Below are 19166 nucleotides of genomic sequence, written 5' to 3'. Positions count from 1 at the left end.
GAAGGGCTAGATTTTGGCTGTGATAGCATTTGTAAATTTATGATTAAAAGAATTCTGAATGAAAAAAGGTTAATGATTAAAAGATTGTTGTTTCACTCTCTTATCACAAATATAAGGAAGATTACAAAATCGATCAAATTAAAGAGTAATAAAAGAAAAAAAAAATTGAGGTTTGATATAGGTGTTAATGACATTTTGAAGCAGTTCATGCTTTTTCATGAGATGTTTCCAAATATATATATAGTATGATCCAATACTTTGCACATGCTTTGGAAAACCGGCAAACTTTTTGAAAAAGATATGTAAAATTTATTTGTTGTGTAGATTTTCAACATCTAAAAGCTACCTTTTCCCCACTAAGTTCCTGGTGAAACTGGAAGTTTCCTAAACCTTCACTATATTGAGGGAACAGCAAGAAAAGAGTGTGTCGGACGAAAACCAACCTTAAAGCTCGCACATTGCATCAAGCAAAATGGGCAAGAGAAATTTTCAGTTACTGCACATTGATAAAATATATTGATCAGTAACTCAGAGAAATAACTTTCAAATGAGAGATAGCCATAACGCATGAACAATACTAAAGAACTAACTTAATGAAGATGGAAGCTCCAAAATCACATTGAGAATGATTTCCAAGTGATATAAGTCGAGCATAAAAAATATTAAAGGAGAACTAACTTAATGAAAAGAGAAGGTTCAAAATTACCTTGTGCCAGTAATTAACAGGCACCAAGGAGCCCAAGGCTAACTATCTGAATAAAGTTTACAATTAAGTCATCAACCAAAGTTTCTAATTTATTAACAGAATAAATCATTTATTCTAACTGGGGAAGAAATAAAAGAATTCAGACTTGTCAATGACCTCTTTTGCAGGGAAGCCTTCTTGCTTGACATAATAAAGACCCCAAAGAAGTTAGATTTGAAATCTTCAGCATCGAGGCATTAGATGTTCTAAACCATGGAGGCTTTATTACAATTTTCTAATTGTGAGGACACCTTTATCTATGTTCCTTTCCATGAAAGAAAACTCCATATGTAACCAAGAGAAGATAGTAAATTGTATGCACTATCATAACCATTTTGACCTGTGAAGATCGCCTTTTGGACTAGTATGTATCTGTTTTCCTTTTTGGGGACTATTTCAATGCAAGACATTGTTGTTTCTGATAATATATATATATATATATATATATATATATATATATATATATATGAAAAAAGAAATAGAAGAAGAAAAAGAAGAGAAATTGTTGTTTCTGATAATAAATAAAATAAAATAAAATAAACAGAAGAAGAAACGAGAATTCACTTTTGTGTATGGACTTTTACTTAGGACAAAAAAGGCATATGTATAGAAGAAGAGAAACATGTATTCACTTTTGTGTATGCACTTTTATTTAGGACAAAAAAGGCACATATATAGAAGAAGAAGAAGAAGAAGAAGAAGAAGAAGAAGAAACGTGTATTCACTTTTATGTATGGACTTTTATTTAGGACAAAAAAGGCAGATGTATAGAAGAAGAAGAGAAACGTGTATTAACTTTTGTGTATGTGCTTTTATTTAGGATAAAAAAGGTACATGTATATTTTTTTTTTAAACAAAATCCTCAAGGGTAGGAAGCCAAAGACTATGTTTGGGAACTTTTCTCAAGAACAGTTTTTTGTTTTTTAAGAATAAAAAAATAGAAAAACACATTTGGCTAACAATTGTTCCCAAAATAGGTTTAATCCAAAATTCAAGGAAAACACGTTTGGCTTTCAATTGTTTCCCATATTGAAAGATTGGCTTTGGATTCCCCTCGAGGGTAGACCCAAATAGGTTAAAGGCCACTTAGAAACTTTACATTCTAACAATGGAGCCAATCTAAAAATCTGGTTCGGACTTGTATTGATCCCTGACAACATTCTCTTGCCTAATTGATCTTAAGTCCTTAAATGTGTACAAAAATCAACAAGAACAGCCTAAAATTTTGGAACTCTTCCATACTGGCATTAAAAAGTATGATAGTGTTGTTTGCAACCTGTCTCCTCCTCCTTACTAGGAACCCTTCTAGAATACCACTTTCCTATGCTTTTATCAGCATCCTACTTAAAACATTCGTTGCAATGGCGAAAAGGAAATGAGAAAGAGGATCTCCTTACCTTAATCCTCGGGTTGCTTTAAACCATCCCTTGGCATTTCCATTCACTAAGAGTGCAAGATTTGTTAAGGATAAACATCCCCTCATCCATGATTTCCATCTAGTACTAAACCCCTTTCTATCTAGTGCATGGTCCCAAAAACCTCAATTTGCATGGTCATAGGCCTTTTCAAAATCAATTTTGAAGACTACTCCCTCCTCTCCTAATTTCCTTTTCACATCCATACATTTCATTAGTTATCAAAATTGCATATAAAATTTATTTCCCCTCTACAAAAGCTCCCTGTAAAATGTGGATGGTTTCATTAAAGACTTTTCATGCAACTTGAAAGAACTTTAGCCATGAATTCATACAAGCTTGTGACCAAGCTAATAGGTTTAAAATCTAATATTTTGTTGGTTTGACTTCGTTTTAGCACAAGAGCGATGAAGGTAGCATTGGTGCTCTAATTGATTATCCCACTATTGTCAAACTCCACAAAACATTTTCAATAAACCCACTTTTACCACATTGCAACATTCCTATTGTGGAGAAACCTTTATCTTAATCTTCTTTTCAAAACATAATAAGGTTGAAATACCAATTTTCCTAAAAGCTTAAGCTTGTAGGATTTGGCTAAATAATGCATATCGTGCTCTTCAACACCCTTCCTCAAGTCTTAGCTCCATTTTTAGGCTCACACATGGACTTAATAGATTGGGGAAATAAACATAAAGTGGTGAGGTTCGAACACTTGACCTTCCACCAATGAGGCTCTGATACCATGTTAAACTACCAATTTTCCTAAAACTTAAACTTGTAGGATTTGGATCCACAATGTACCTTATACTCTCCAACAAATGTCTACACATAGTAATTTAATAAACCATTTATTTCAGTTTAGTCATTATTTATATTTTCAAACAATGATTTATAATATTATAGTTTAATAAAGCTTGTGAGTCCAATTCAATCATTATATATCTTTCGATAAAAATATGATAACCTATGTATTATAGATGATCTAATAAAGATAAAGCATACTTAGAAGATTAAAAGAAAACATAAAATATTATTAATGTACTTCAAGAAAAATCATGTATTTCAGAATAACAAAATATTTGATGCATTATGTTCATTTCAAGAATAACAAAATAATACATAATAAGTTCCACTATTTTAAAAGCTTTTATATTTTAAAATGCATATATATTATATATTTATATTTTAAAAATACATTTAATAGATTGAATTATAAATTAATCATTATTTCATTATCTCATTATTTCAAAAATAGATATATTTTCCTCCTTCTAAAACCTGGCATATCCATCCAAATGCAAGAATTAGAATCATTAAATTCTATAACACCTATTCTTGCCATGGATTTTTCCAAGCTTAGTGCAATTGAGAAGCAAAACTCCAAGGAGCATAAAATCCCAAACAAACTAAAGAAGAGGCTCCTCTCTTGGCAAGCCTATTGGTTTCCAGATCAGCCAATCAACATCCATGAGCAAAAGAGCAACCTAATCCACCATCAAGGAGTACAATCCTCCACATCAGATGGTCATACCTTCAAGACCCTCTATGACCATCCAAAACAAAAATGTTGTTGAATCCTCCTCCATTAGTAGGTTAGTATCTCTGAATTCTCCTGCAATTTTCAGATCCTCAAGTAAATAAACATTTTCTCTACCATAGCTAGCCCAGAATTGTTCTATTGGGGAAAAAAAAAAGAGTAATCTCACCCGTATGGTCTTAAATGAGTCCTCTAAAGCCAGTTAATCTATTCATTAAAGTTGAGCTTCAAAACACTAACTCATGGAGGAACCATCCTCACTCAGCAACACCAGTCTCCTACCTGGGATGTAGACCAAACCCCACCCCGAAAAATAATTAAATAAATAAAACAAAAATTTAATAGGTAATTTTTTATCCCCATTCGGACTTGAACCTGGAAACTCCCACAATCCCTCTCCATTCATTTACCACTTCCCCAACCCCAAAAGATGACAATCAAAACAAACCTTACTCCTTAAAAACAGACAATAAGAAAAGAACTCTTACTCCCACTATTCAGCCATGACCTTTCCCTATCCAAAAAGATTATGACATCAATTTTTAGCTACATAATGATGCATTATCATTAAATTACCAGCATTATGGAAGTTTCTTTAGCTGTGGAATGAGATGAAAGAGGCCAAGGAAGCAAAAAAAACAAATAAAATCCTTGGCAATGGCACTAAGGTTCCTTTGTAATCACACCTAGGGTCCTAAGCAATCTCACTTAAGAGCAGACAGTTATAGCTTTCAAAGAAGCTACATAGCTACTACAACTTCCAATAAGGTCTATTAATAAATTTGAAAAACTACATAGGTTTATATAGACTCATAGAATTCTGTATTCTAGTAAGAGTGAAAGCCTATCACCTAATAGGAATACGACTCCTTTTCCTATTAGGAGTCATAATATTAAAAACAAAAAGAAAATTTGACACACACACACACATATTATCCAACCTGGATAAAATTATTTGAAAAAACAAAAACTCCAACTAAGGGCATGGGCTGCTAGTCTACTCCACACCAACCATATGGAAATTACTAACAGCCTATGCTGAAATATTCTTTCATCTTCTTTTGTAAGTATTCAAAAGGTGCTTTTAATGTTGTTTCCCTGCAGATGAAATACACTTCTACAGTGATCTCATAATTATGGATTGGCAGTAGAGATCTTCTAAAATATTTCATAGTGATCACAAAGTTTATAGATGTATTGCAAGACAATCAAAGTCCTTTTGTATAGCAATCCATTTACAAAGTGCTGAACCTACATTCCTGACCACAACAAACCCACCTAGGCAATGTAAGAAAGCCTGGAAAGAAGTTGAGCTTATGTTGAAGAATATATTTATCATTGAAATAACTCTTTATTTCTTTAACCTATCATTGAAATAACCCACCTAGGCAATTCCTGTGAACATTCAGTTCACCGTCCTGTCTGTTATTAAAGTATTGAAGCAGTTTTGAAGATATCTTGTGAAGTGGTAAAGAGGATAACTCCAAGAAAGAGTTGCGGAAAGTGATATCCATCTGCTCTTTATTGTGATTAAGACACTTCTTGATATATTCTTGAAAGAATTTCACAAAAAACCAAAAGAAGCAATGGAGGCCCATTAGCATTGACAAACATGAGGCTACTGGTAGAGTTTTATTCATTTATTTATTTCGATAGGCAGATAGAAATTAAGGATACCAAAAAGAGGAGGTGCAACCTTAGTACACAGGATTTATACAGGGAACACCTAAGAAAATAAAGAAACGTGAACAAAGGCCCAAAATAGGTCCTGCACAAAGCACAATCCATTCTAATCTATCCACAGACCATAAAAGACAGTCTCCCTTCTCTTAATGACTCATTTGACCAAACAAAGGGAGATCAAAGGAATAGGTTCTTCAAATTCTTTGCTGACAGCACTAAGTACTGCTATTTCACTCTTTCCAAGGTGAAAAAAAAAAAAAAACCAAAAATTTCACCAGGACAAAGAAATTCATGTTACCTTCAATCTTTTGTGGCATGTCACTGCGATCCCTATAGTTGAAAATGACATTTCCAGCCCTCAACCTAGACAGTAAATGGAAGCAAAAATTATAAAACACCTCAATTGGCCAACAAACATATAGACTAACTAGAAGAGCAGAGGGAAATAACTCACACAGTCAAGATAGGCTCATATCCTTGGTTTTATGTTTATTTGGTTTTAAAATAAAAGGGAAAACTTTAAATACGATTAAAGAAACCAGCCAGCACAATCATAAAAAAGGCAAAGAAACCACATTGTATTTGAAAGCCTGAGTTACATGATTATTGAACAGCAAAGCATTAAGTTAACCAATACATACAATAACATTCTACAAGGCAGAACGAGAATGGCGATAGCCTTAGATTTTAAAATGGCTACCTGCTGCTAGACCTAACTGCATCTGCTAACAATTTTGCAAAATAAAATAAAATAAAAAGCAGGAAAGAATTTTTTTCAAGTCCTGTCTTGGCTTTGTAAAAATCAAGGACCTAACTTCAGAAAGGTAGACTTTCCAAACAACTTTTGCATCTCAAAACTGAACAAAGCTTTGTATGAGAATGGCTTAGTGGATTGCTGAAGTAGCCAAAAGCTATGGAAAAATTTGCAATTAGCAAGTGTAGGAGCAAGAACGAATGATAAAAAATGAAAAAGTATGCATTACAAAGTGACCATGTTAGTGTTCACAAAGGAGGCTGCAGAAGCAGTTCTAGGAATTCAACCCCAATCATCCATCTGGAGTGATGATTTGTGGTTACAGCACTATCTCAAAATACAGACATCCTCCTTTATATGCTCCGTAGCAGTTAATTGCAACTAAGAGGTGATCAATGCCTAACTGATCATCACAGATAAAATAATGCAGCTCTATCCTTTTAAGGGAATTTGAATGATCTAGAGAGTAAAGTAAATTTTCTGGCTTGTTGAGGAATTCTAGAAAATGAAGCCATTAGATTCATTTTGGTCTCCACAACCTTTTTGGGGCCCACTTGTTAGTGTGGAAAATTGCAAAAATTATCACCTGTAACTATGACAAAATCCTTGTAACGTATCACCTTATCAGTCAGGGAATAAATGCCACAGAGGTTTTGTGGGAACAAAAGATACCAATTATATAGAGAGACATGGGATAGGAACTTTGAAGAACAAATACATCAAAAAGAAATGAGAAAACAAAAGATGAGAGGAAGTCATCAAGTTAGTTTTTTCATGCACAGCAAATAACTGCAACCATAAGGAAATAAACTTGATTCAAGTTGAAGATGCTGCAATCACAAACAAAAGGTCAAGAAGCAATTCATACAGGCAATCAAATGAACAAGATGGCCTATGGCTTGACAGAAGAGAGGGCCCTTAGATAGAGCTGAAAGGTGAAAAATGATTCGTGTGGAACACAACAGGCAGCAGAGAATCAGGGATATAAGGGTTCATTAATCTAAGTTGAGTTGACAGGCTTATCCCATTACTTGAGTGATAAAAGTTTGACCTGGAGTTTCTTTTTGTGGCTATTTTGAATGAGAATTTTTAATTCCTCAGCAATCTGAGATGGGAAGATGAAAAGGCAGAAGTGACTCATTATACTTCACAACTTTTTGTCATGCAAAGGGAGATGAACTGGCCAAGAACAGTATTACACACCTTAAGATCCAGTCTCAATGATGGAAAAGGAAGATCTCCCACACCACGATGTAAAATAAAATCAAAAGAAAAGATATATGAAAGTCATGTGAAACCCTGCATAGAATTGCATACAGCATTTTAGGGTTTTCTCTATGGTCAATTCTTATTGTGAAATCAAGTTATCTTATTTGAGAAAGAGAGCTTCCATATTGCCCTTATCCAAGTGCTAGAACCTCAAAAATAAATAAATAAATAATAACCCTATATATAAATTTTTGCTTTCATTAAAAACTCAGCACTTTTCTACAGTATTGACAGGAATATTTACTGAATCATGCCTGAAGTGTGAGCCTTACAAGAATATCAATTTGGAGGGAGAGAGAAAGAGAAGCACATCAGAATTCCATCCAACCTGAAGGTAACACCTAGAGGGAGGTGAATAGATGTTTAAACCCTTTTGGGCTAAATAATTAAATATTTTAATCCTGTAATAACCACTTTTCAATTTAGGAAAGCCTAAAGACAATCAACACAAGAACACAGGATTTATTACATGGAAAACCACTCACACAACGTGTGAATGTAAAAAACCATGGGGTCAAAGACCTCTAATCACTAATTCACTATTCAAAAGTACAATACACAATTTTAATAGACAAATGTTATCCCTAAGTCTTACTATCCAACACCTACATTGCACTTCACATCTGCGACACAGCACCACATGTGTTTCTAGTGAATCTAACCTTAGCACCTAAGGGGATGTTTTTTTTTTTTTTGATAAGTAAAAAGTAAGTATATTAATCAAAAAGAGGAAACACCAAAAAACCGGTGCCCTCGAAGTATACAGGGAGTATACATACCGCCTTCCCTTACTAGAAGCCTATCCAGTCTAAAAAACTTACAAGAGAAGAAGGGCTCACTACTAAGGAAACCCTGACCCAAGACTAAAGATTACATACAAAAGAATATTTCAATCTTTGAAGCGAGAGTTCCTCATTCCCAAAAGCTAGTCTATTTCTCTCATTCCAGACTAACCAAAATATACATAAAGGAGCCATTTGTCAAGCCCTCTTGCATCTTTTCCCCACAAACACTCCATTCCATCCAAGAAGGGTTGCCTTCACTGTACACGAAAGAGTCCAAGATACTCCAAAAAGGGAGAAAAGAAGGTTCCACAGGACCCGCGTCTTAACACAATGAAGTAAGAGATGATTCACCGTTTCTGCTTCAGAAAGACAAAGAAAGCACCTGTTTGCCAAAGAGAACCCCCTTCTTTGAAGTTTCTCCAAAGTTAAGACTTTACCCCAAGAAGCCTCCCAAGCAAAGAAAACTACCTTTGGAGGCACTCTTACCCTCCAAATTCTTTCGCTAGGGAACATAGAAGAACCTCCCCGCTCCAACATAGAATAAAGAGACTTAACTAAGAAAGCACCATCATTTGAAGTTGTCCAGATCACTCTATCTTCCTCCTCCCTTTGAACCCAAAAGGCATGGATCTTCTGCAACAAACGCTCCACCAAATCGATCTCCCAATCATTAAATGCCCTTGCAAAAAGAGGAGTCCAGTCATCCCCATCTCCAACGGGGTTCCAAACCTCCGAAACCCAAGCATTTTTAGACATGGAAATGGAGAAAAGAGAGGAGAAGGACTCACAAAGTGGCCCATCTCCGCACCACTTGTCTTTCCAGAATCTCACTCTTTGCCTATTACCCACATGGTAAGCTAACCTGCCATCTAATAGTCACCACTTCTTCCTAATTGCTTTCCAAAGCCCAACACCGTTTCTCCCAATTACATCCCAAGTACGCCATCTCCCCTCCTCTTCTCCATACTTGAGGCTAATTACATGCCTCCACAACGCCTCTCTTTCATTAGCATACCTCCAATTCCACTTGCACAAAAAGCACTATTCATCAAAGCTACCTAGCCCACCTTTCTTTTTTTCCAAGCAAACCAAGTTCCATCTGACAAGGTGAGGTTTTTGGACGAGAGCTCTCCCACCCCACAGAAAATCCCTCTGGATCTTCTCCAATCTCAACCTCACTTTTCTTGACAAGTAGAAGAGAGACATAAAGTAAATAGGCATGCTAGAAAGAGTGCTTCTGATTAGGGTGAGTCTCCCCCCTTTAGATATATACTACCTCTTCCACATAGCAAGCCTTTTGCGAAAACACTCTTCAACCCCATCCCACACAGCCAATGAATTGAAAGGTGCCCCTAAAGGCAATCCCAAATAACAAGAAGGGAGCCCACCCACTTTACAACCCAACTCCAAGGCCAATCCCTCTATATCATGCACCCTCCCCACCGGGATCAGCTCACTCTTCTCTAAGTTGATCTTCAACCTTGAACACACCTCAAACCACATGAGAAGCCAACTTAGATAAGTCATCTGATCTAAAGACTCCTCACAAAAAACCAACGTGTCATTCGCGAATAACAAATGTGAGATTTGAAACCCCTCACCACTCCTACCACTCACCCTCCACCCAGATAAGAAGCCCCCACTAATAGGCCTTCTCAACATACTACTAAACACTTCCATGGCTATCACAAACAGGTAAGGGGAGAGGGGATCTCCTTGTCTCAACCCGCTTGAGCTTTGAAAAAAACCGAATGGAGAACCATTAATTAAAACAGAGAATTTCACAGTGGAAATGCACCAATCTATCCACTTTATCCATCTCTCCCCAAACCAAACAAATGGAAAGTCAAACATATTTGAGAGTTTCGAGAATGGGAAGGCAAATTAGATTTTCTCAATACTCAGTATCAAAAGCTCAAAACCGTTTTCATCATGGTATTCATAGGATACAAATACCTAGTGGACTCAAATTACGATTTCCAAAATAAAATCAATTAAAATATGTAAAATAGGATATTTGTGGAGATTTGGATATCTATACGAGCGCTTGAGCACTCTCCAACGCTTGAGCACTCGAGGATTTTTTAAACATTTTTCAAAAACATTTTTGAAAATATTTTTGCTTGGTTTAAAAACATGTGGTCCACACCATGATTTTAATTAAATCCAATTTGCCTTTCTTAGGCTTTTCCATATTTACATGTGTCATCCTAGTTGATCACGTTGCAACCTTAAGTCTTCAATGGAAAGTAAGACAGAATGTAAAAAGATCTTGAGCTAAAACGAAAGGAACAAAATTGATAATCTTAAACTATATGACCTAAAGTACCAATAATCTCCATCTTTGGCAATTTTATGATAGACTACAAATTACACAAACACCTTAATCTCAAACAAAATTTACACATCTCTCAATTACTCTTGTCAAAACTAAATCATTCTCTAATATGCTAATGGCAATCAAACCACATCAAAAAGCAAGCAATCCCCTAATACATGTGACTTGCAGACACCAACCAACCAAATACACAAGTAATGCAATGTGTGGGAAAAAATACTCATAAATTCTATCCAATCAAGGTAAAGGGAATGGATGTGAGTAATGAATGCAATGGGTATCCACACAATCAACAATGAATTTTCTCCCACTTTTTTGTCACAAAAATGACAAAATAAATAAGATAAAGTAATAAAAGAACAAAAAAAAGAGACACTGAAGCAAAAAGATATTCATTATTGTGTTATTCTTATGGACAGCCATTGTGAAAGCCTTAGAGTGATCTTTTGTTCCCATGGTGACCTACCTCTGTACTTCACAACAAACTAGTGAATAGGCTTCCTCTAGACTTGGTAAAGGAGCAATGGCCAAACATGACCACTAGCTTGATCCAAACTGTGATCAAGACCTGCAGGAAATACATAAACCCGATCCTCAGCAATACGCTTCCTTTGTTTCTTAATATTAGCTACACACGTCATATCATTGGGTCTTCAATAATCAAGCTCCATGAATATTGAGTTTAACTCATTGTAGTATTCTACAAGAGGGCGACCACCTTGGCGTGATTGAAATGATTTCTTCATCAATTCATATACTTGAGAAGAGTAAGAGACATCAAGATAGCTCCTCTTGACTACATCCAACACCTCCTTAGCCGTTCACACTACATAAAGTGTGACATCAGCCAGTCAATCATGGAATTAATGAGCCAAGACTTGACTAGAGCGTCTTTAGCCTCACATTCATCATAATTTGGATCATCCTCTACAAGTGCAACCTTCCTTCCTATGATATATCCCTTCTTCTTTCTGGCAGCGATATGAATTTCCAAAATTTGAGACCAAATATGATAATTAGCACCATCTAACTTAATAGAAATTGTTAGAGAGATGGTCTCATGAATGGTCACCATGAATGACTTTTTGCTATCAGAAATATTCATATCTATTTTTGTAGACATGACATGATAATGAAGAGGGTGAAAAAGAATGGAAGGAGTGTCAGCTAGGCAGTAGCGGAAATTCTTTACTTTCACTCTAATATACCAACTTGATAAATTATTGAATGAATATTCTCATATATCTCAAGGGTATTTATACAAAGTACATAAGGCTATTTTAGGATTGCCAACTATACAAAATAATAGACAATGATACAGAATAAATCATAACTAATCAACAACAACACAATCAGTTGTACCCACAACTATACACAGCTGAACCTACAGCTGACCCTTTCTCCTCAATATCTGGCTTAGCAAAGAATTATCTCTTGCAAAATAATAATAAATAAAAAGAAACAAAAAAACAAAAGAGTCCTCTAGTTACAATTATTTCATTTGAGAAAAACTTTTCTCAAGTTCCAAAATCATGTTTCATTCAAAGAAAATTTGATAGCAAAACATAAATTTGAAAAACAGTTGGAAGTTATCATAGGAACTTGAAAGATTGTTGTGAGTCACTAAATCTTGAGATCGAGTTTCCTCCAAGTCGAGGGGAAATTGATGGAGATGATCTCCAAGGTCTATCCTATAAAAGGAAGAAAAGGATTTTTTTTAATCATTTTAGCTCCTTTAGACTCATAATAGATAAATAGTTGATACTGAAGTCTCATTAAAACTTGGGAGGTTTTTTTTATTGTAAACTTCTCAAAAGAAGTTTCTATATATATATATATATATATATAAACTTTTTTTCCAATCTTCTTATTTAAGTCCTTTTTTTTAGAATTTAGAAATTTTCTTTATTAGAACTTTTATTACAAGAAGTCCCGATAAAGTTTTGGTTTCTAATTCCAAAAAGAAAGTCTCCTTTTCATTTTTAATCCTATTATTTACAACATTTAAAATTTTTATGAAAAACTTAAGAGACTTGATATGTTTATAGAGTATGCTTTTTTTAATGGGTTTGTTGAGTTTTTTAAGGTTTTTTTGAAGCCTAAAAATAAGGCTAATTGTTGTAAAATGAGATTAATTTATGCATCATAAGTAATATCAAATTGTTTGCAACCAGTGGAATTTCCAATAGTGAGACTCCATTTTTTTCCTAATGTTTTTCTTCTAGGTAAGAGTACTAGAAGACTTTAGGGAGACTCTAAGGTTTCCTATCTTCTTTTTTTTTTTTCTTTTTTCTATCTTTTATTTTCTTTCTTTATTGCCCTAAGTTTACACCTAAATCCTCTCCTTAAATCCCAAAAGATTGAAAATCTAACCGTCCTTATTTGATTGTAGATAACCATCTTAAGGTTGTCTATTATTAATTTAATCCAATCATGTCAATCTTAAAAATATTATTTTCTCATCTTGGTCTCAAATTAAAAAAGGCAAGATCACACCTTTCATGGGAAATGATAGATACAATCCAAGTATCAAATCATACATAGAAATATAGCTTACACTTAAATATAATCTAGCAATATGCATATCTCAGCAATAATCTCTACTTCTAAAGGAAAAAAAATGGTAGACAAAGCCTTAAATTAGCTGATAGGAAATCCTGATTCAATTTTAGAAAGATAAATGTAGACTGGTTGATATTCAACATCAAATGATTCCTGGATGATGTGCGCAGATGATAGATATCCAAAAGAAATGGTTGATATTGCAACATAAAATGATTCCAGAATGATGTGTGATATGATAGATATCCAAAAGAAATTTGCAGAAAATATCAAATTTTGATATTAGAAGAATTATTGATACAGGAACAAATTAGAAAAGGGAGTTGAAAAAATTACTTACCGGATAATGTTAGAAAATGATGAAGTTGGGATGTTCCTATATGTGTATGAGGCATACGGAGACTTTTCTTTTGCCCCAACCTTTTGTGCAACAATATTAACTTGAACTTTTTGTGAACCCTTTAGGGAGCCAAAGAAAAGGGATCATTAGAGAAGATCAGTTAATGAATTAAAGAAATTTACAATTTCTTTGTGGAAACATCAATAAGCAGGGGTAAAAACACACCATAGTTCCCAAATCATGAGGAGAATGAAATGTTATACAACTGCCTTCCTCCAAAAAACATGGCTGCAAAAGAGGAAAAGGAATCACTAAGTTAATGAGATGGCTATAAAATTATAAGATATAATCAAGAAAGGAAATAAAGAAATCATAAATTACTCTAAAGGGTATTTAGGTAGTTTAACAGTTTTGTAGGGTCTTTAGAATCATAATTAGCTAATTATTAATATTTGAGTTTAATTTAGAATTTGGAAAGTTTCATTTTACTAGAATTTCTCCTTAAAAAAAGTTCCTATATCTCTAAATATTTTCTACAAAAAAAAAAAAAAAAAAAACTCATTTAAGTCCTTTTTAGGATGTATAAGTAATTTTTAATTAAAAATTATTATGACAAAAAGCTGTTATAGTTAAGTTTCTAATTCTAAAAAAAGATTTTCTATTTTCCTTTAATCTTTTAATTTAAAGGATCAGAAGTTTCAAGAAAAGATAAGAATCCTAATAAGTTATTACATAGGTTAAATATCTTTTTTTTTTCTTTTTTTAAATTTTAGGGTTTTCCAAAGCCTGTAAAAAGGCCTAGTTGCATTGATAATGAATAATATTAAGTTTTTTACATATTGTCTGATTTTCAATGGTGAGATTCATTACTTTTTTCCAAGTAAAACTCCTATAAGGCTTTAATAAGAATTGAAGGGCAACATTTTTTTTTTTTTTTTGATAAGTGAGAGTATTGTATTAGGGAAAAGCATTAAAATAGCGACTTAAGATGTACAAGAAAGATAGACTCACCCCCTTACAGCTGAAACAAAAAATTTTCCAAACAAGATGTGCAAAAAACAACCACTCCGTCAACGGGAAGCCATCCAATCAATGAAATCAATTAGTGTTGAAGGACAATCTTTTATAAACAATTTAGACTTCGACCAAAGTAAATATACAAAAAACGCTTTCAGCTTTTGCAAGGACAGCACACCATCTTCAAAGGCAATCATGTTCCTTGCCTTCCAAAATGACCAAAACAAGCATAAAGGGCCCGCATTCCAAACTGCCCTACGCTTCTTACCCACAAAAAGTCCTTTTCCACCCCAAGAGGGTTTCCTTAACCGAGGAAGGAAACACTCAATACACTCCAAACAGAGTAAAGAACAGTTTCCACACTTTCCTTGTCTTTTCGCAATGGAGAAGAAGATGGTCAATGGACTCCAAATGCACTTGGCACAACTAACATTTATTTGCTAAAGCCCCTCTTATGAACTTGGTCCAAAGTTAGAACTTCCCAAGCAAAGAAATTTACTTTTGGTTGCACACTACAGTTCCATATAATCTTCATTGGGAAACACCCTATCGAGTCCGGCTCTAAGGCTTTATAAAGAACCTTTACCAAAAAACTGCCATCCTTTGATTCCACCCACCTCACCCTATCCTTCACGTCCACAATCACTCTCTTCCCACTCAAACATAACAACAAATTTTCCACCTCATCCATCTCTCAATCATTAAAAGGCCTAGAGAAGCAAGGACTCAAACTCCCCTCCCCCCTCTCCCCTTTTTTCCTCACTTTCTGAAGCGATCCAAACATCTTTCACCCAGGCCTCTTTCGAAGTAGCTATGGCACAAATAAGGCAAGAAAAGACTCGCATAAAGGTGTAACTCCACATCACTTATCTTTCCAAAAACTCACCCCCTACCCATTTCCCACCACAAAAGAAAAACTAGTGCTAACAAGGTGCCCCAACTTCCTAATTGTTTTCCACAAGCCTACACCATACCCCTTCCTAACTTCTTGAGAACACCACCCACCATGTTCCTCCCCATATTTCCCCCTTATTACTTAATTCCAAAAAACCTCTTTTTCATTTGCATAACGCCAACTCCATTTGCCAAGGAAAGCCTTATGGAGTGTGGCAAGGCCCTTCATCCCCAGACCCCCTTTTCTCTTATCTAGACAAACTGTCGTCCACCTTCCTAAATGAAGTTCTCTTTAGGGCCCCACCTTCCCACAGAAAATCCCTCTGAATCTACTCCAATCTCATCCTAACCACTCTAGGCAAAAGGAGGATAGACATAAAATAAATTAGCACATTGACTAAAGTGCTTCATATCAAGGTGATTCTTCCACCCTTAGCGATATATTGATACTTCCACATAGCCAATATCTTACGGAACCTTTCCTCAATTCCATCCTAAGTTGCCACAAAATTAAAACAAGCATCCAACAGCATTCCCAAATAAGTAGACGGTAGGCTTCCCACCTTACAACTAAGTTTTGCAACCAAATCTTCCACATTCTCCACCCTTCCCACCGAAATCAGCTCGTTTTTATCCATATTAACTCTCAATCCAGAGATTGCCTCAAACCACATTAGCAACCACCATAAAAACATCATATGCTCCTCCCACGCCTCAGAAAATCAGTGTATCATCCGCAAACAGCAGATGAGAAACCTTGGCCCCTTCACCCCCTCTACCCTGCACCTAGTAGGCTGATAAGAAGCCTCCACAAACTGCCCTCTTTAGAAGACAACTAAGGGCTTCCATTGCTATCACAAATAGGTAAGGCGAAAGTGGATCACCCTGTCTTAGGCCTCTAGAGCTTTGAAAGAAACCAGAGGAGGTTCCATTAACCAAAACAGAAAACCTAACTATGGATAAACACCATTTGATCAACCTTAACCACTTTGCCCCAATCCCTTCTTCTCCATGACTGAAAGTAAAAATGACCACTCAACATGGTCATAAGCTTTCTCAATGTCCAGTTTGCATAGAATCGCCCCCTCGTTGCTCTTAAAAATCGAGTCTATGGCTTCATTGACAATGAGCACTACATCCATAATTTGCCTACCCTCCACAAACGCATTTTGGGCCTTAGAAATCACCTTATCTAACACCCCTTTCAGCCTATTGGTCAAAACCTTAGCTAACCATTTGTACAACCCCAACCCCCCCCCCCCCCCCCCCCCACCACCAGGCTTATTGGCTTGAAATCCCTTAAGTCCTCCGTCCCCCCTTTCTTCGGGATCAACACCAGAAAGGTTGAATTCAAACTTCACACAAAACAAGCAAAATCATAGAAATCCTTGAAAAAATTCATCATCTCAATCTTCACAAATTCCCACGAGATCTGCCAAAATGCCATGGAGAACCCATCTAGGCCTAGAGCTTTATCCCCGCTAAAACTTGACAGTGCCTCAAACACCTTCTCTTCTATAAAAGGCTTCCCCGATCATGTCACCTCAAAGTCTTCTAGCCCCTCAAAAGACAGCTCACTTAAGTTGGGCCTATAATCATCGTTAGTAGAGAGCAGGAGTTGGACAGCTCTACTCACTACCACTCTTAATTCTCTATCCTCAATGATCCACACCCCATCAATTTGGACTCTAGCCATCTGGTTTCTCTTTCTATAGGGATTGGTCATTCTATGAAAGAAGCTCGTGTTTCTATCCCCCTTCTTCAACCAGATTTCCTTTGATTTCTATCTCCATGGCGTTTCTTCAAGAAGAGCCCACTTTTTATAAATCCCTATAGCTTCCATCCAAAATTCCTACTCTTCCAAAGACAGAGTGCAAACATTCTCCTTATTATCCCAAAAATCCACTTGATTTAGAGCTAACTCCTTCTAAACCACATACAAACCAAAAAATTCCTTATTCTAACATCTCAGGAGAGGTTTTAAAGCTTTCAACTTTTCGGCCAGTATGAAACTAGCAGACCCATTGAAATTAAGCCCTTCCCTCCAAGTCCTCAGAACATTCATATGTTTTCAAATCTAAATGGAGTAGGGCCTCTCCTCCATCTAGAAGGACCGAGAAATGATTTGATAGCAGCCTAACAAGGACATTTTGAACAACCCTCGAAAAATGGTCTTCCCATTCCTCAAAAATGAGGAATCAATCAATTCTCGATTTAGATTGGTTACTTAAGCCACCACTCTAAGTGAAAAGGTCACCCTAAAAGGGCAGCTCCCTCAATTCTAAGTCCTCAATCACCTCTGAAAATATCCTCATAGCTAAGGACAATATGCCTCCTCTACTACGCTTTGAAGGGAATCTAATCATGTTAAAATCACCTGCCACGCACCAAGGGTCACCCCACAATCCTCTAACCGCCCCTAGCTCACTCTAAAACACTTCCCTATCCATCTTCAACGTGGGTCCATAAACCCTAGTAAAGCTCCAACAAAAACCATCCTCACAATTCTTGAAGCGATAAGACACTGAGAAAAGCCCCACCTCCATCTCCGGCAATTGTAACACTCTGTTGTCCCATAACACAACAACCCAACCCCTCCCCGGGTCGGGCTACCCCCCTCGAATTCATAGCCCCCCATTCTAAACACCTTCCCACCCCCATGGTCATTTCCTGCATTTTGGTTTCCTGCAGACAAACTAAATCCACCTTCTGAGATTTAATAAAAGCCTTTATCATCTTTCTCTTATCTCCATCATTTGCCCCTCTAACGTTCCACGATAAGATTGGAAGCTTCATCCAACACAAGCCGATTCCCCCACAAGCCCCTCCTATTCAACTGTAATTCATCGAACACTCCAACTTCTTAAGCTCCCAATTAGATCTTGAGGGTTTCTGCCCTTTCCTTTTTTTCCCGATCAACTTCTCAAATTGTGATCTTCTCTCATTCATTCTCTTGAGAAGCTTCAAAATTTCCCCCTATCACCACCCACACCATGACCCTCCCCTACCGCAACCATCGCCCCCTCCAACCCAAAGACAAAAGAAGAAGAAGAAAAGACCTATCCCCCCAAAAAGCCAGCAAGAAGAAGGCGCAAGGTAAGAGTACCTGGAAGCTTCCTCCATGAGGCATTGCTCTCGGTCATCCGACAAACCCATTTTGCCTCTACGAGCCCTACGCCAAACAAGATTTCTTCGGCTTCCCACGACTCAACAGAGAGGCATATCCCAAAAGCTCTACCCTCTTTTAAAAACCCCCTTAAGCTGACCCGATCCTAGCCCACAGTCCAATCTACACCACAACTGGGTTGGCCCAACTCCCAAACTGAAGTTGGCCCGCAACACTCTTCCTCCAACAAAGACTGGGTCAGCCCAATCTTTAAAGACTTTAAAAAACCCTCTTAAGTTGAAAAACTCGGTACCCCTTTGGCCCAACCACCCACCTTAACAGGCTCAGGGCCCTTTCCGCCTGTGAGCCCCTTATCACAAAAAGCCTCTCCTCCTGCAGTCCCCTTCCCTTTTCTGTCCACCCTAAAGCCTACAACACTGTCAGAGGCCCCACCTCCTTTTTCCAACTCATCACCATCATTGTCACCGTTGTCTACATCCCTTGCTTTTCTAATTGTGCAATCCGATCCATCCCCTTCATCATGCAAAAGCTTCCACTCCCTCCCCACGCTACTCCCCGCGAGTGAGACATTAGCACCATCAGCCCTAAACTTCATTCCCACGCTCCCCCGACTTCTGCTCATTGGCACCACTACAAACACCCATGGCAGCACCTCCCACCACAGCTGGATGGCAAAGCATGCAGCATCCACGACCAA

At 36.6% G+C, this 19166-nt stretch overlaps 1 protein-coding gene across 5 annotated transcripts in view; it reads right to left on the bottom strand.

Annotated features, from left to right (window-relative positions):
- Positions 1–19166, bottom strand: part of LOC117923700 (polycomb group protein EMBRYONIC FLOWER 2-like) — a 56648-nt gene that overhangs the window by 14747 nt on the left and 22735 nt on the right. For all 5 annotated transcript variants that reach the window (XM_034845280.1, XM_034843913.1, XM_034842484.1 and 2 more), the window contains exons 8-11: positions 13657–13719; positions 13432–13550; positions 5682–5746; positions 444–496 (exon numbers count right to left, since the gene is read on the bottom strand). In XM_034845280.1, the coding sequence (XP_034701171.1) occupies positions 444–496; positions 5682–5746; positions 13432–13550; positions 13657–13719 (300 nt within the window). The remainder of the gene's footprint in view (positions 1–443; positions 497–5681; positions 5747–13431; positions 13551–13656; positions 13720–19166) is intronic.

Source organism: Vitis riparia, chromosome 1 (genome assembly GCF_004353265.1).
Source record: "Vitis riparia cultivar Riparia Gloire de Montpellier isolate 1030 chromosome 1, EGFV_Vit.rip_1.0, whole genome shotgun sequence".
Taxonomy (NCBI): domain Eukaryota; kingdom Viridiplantae; phylum Streptophyta; class Magnoliopsida; order Vitales; family Vitaceae; genus Vitis; species Vitis riparia.
Note: the sequence above shows the minus strand (reverse complement) of the source record. Positions and strands in the feature narration are given on the sequence as shown.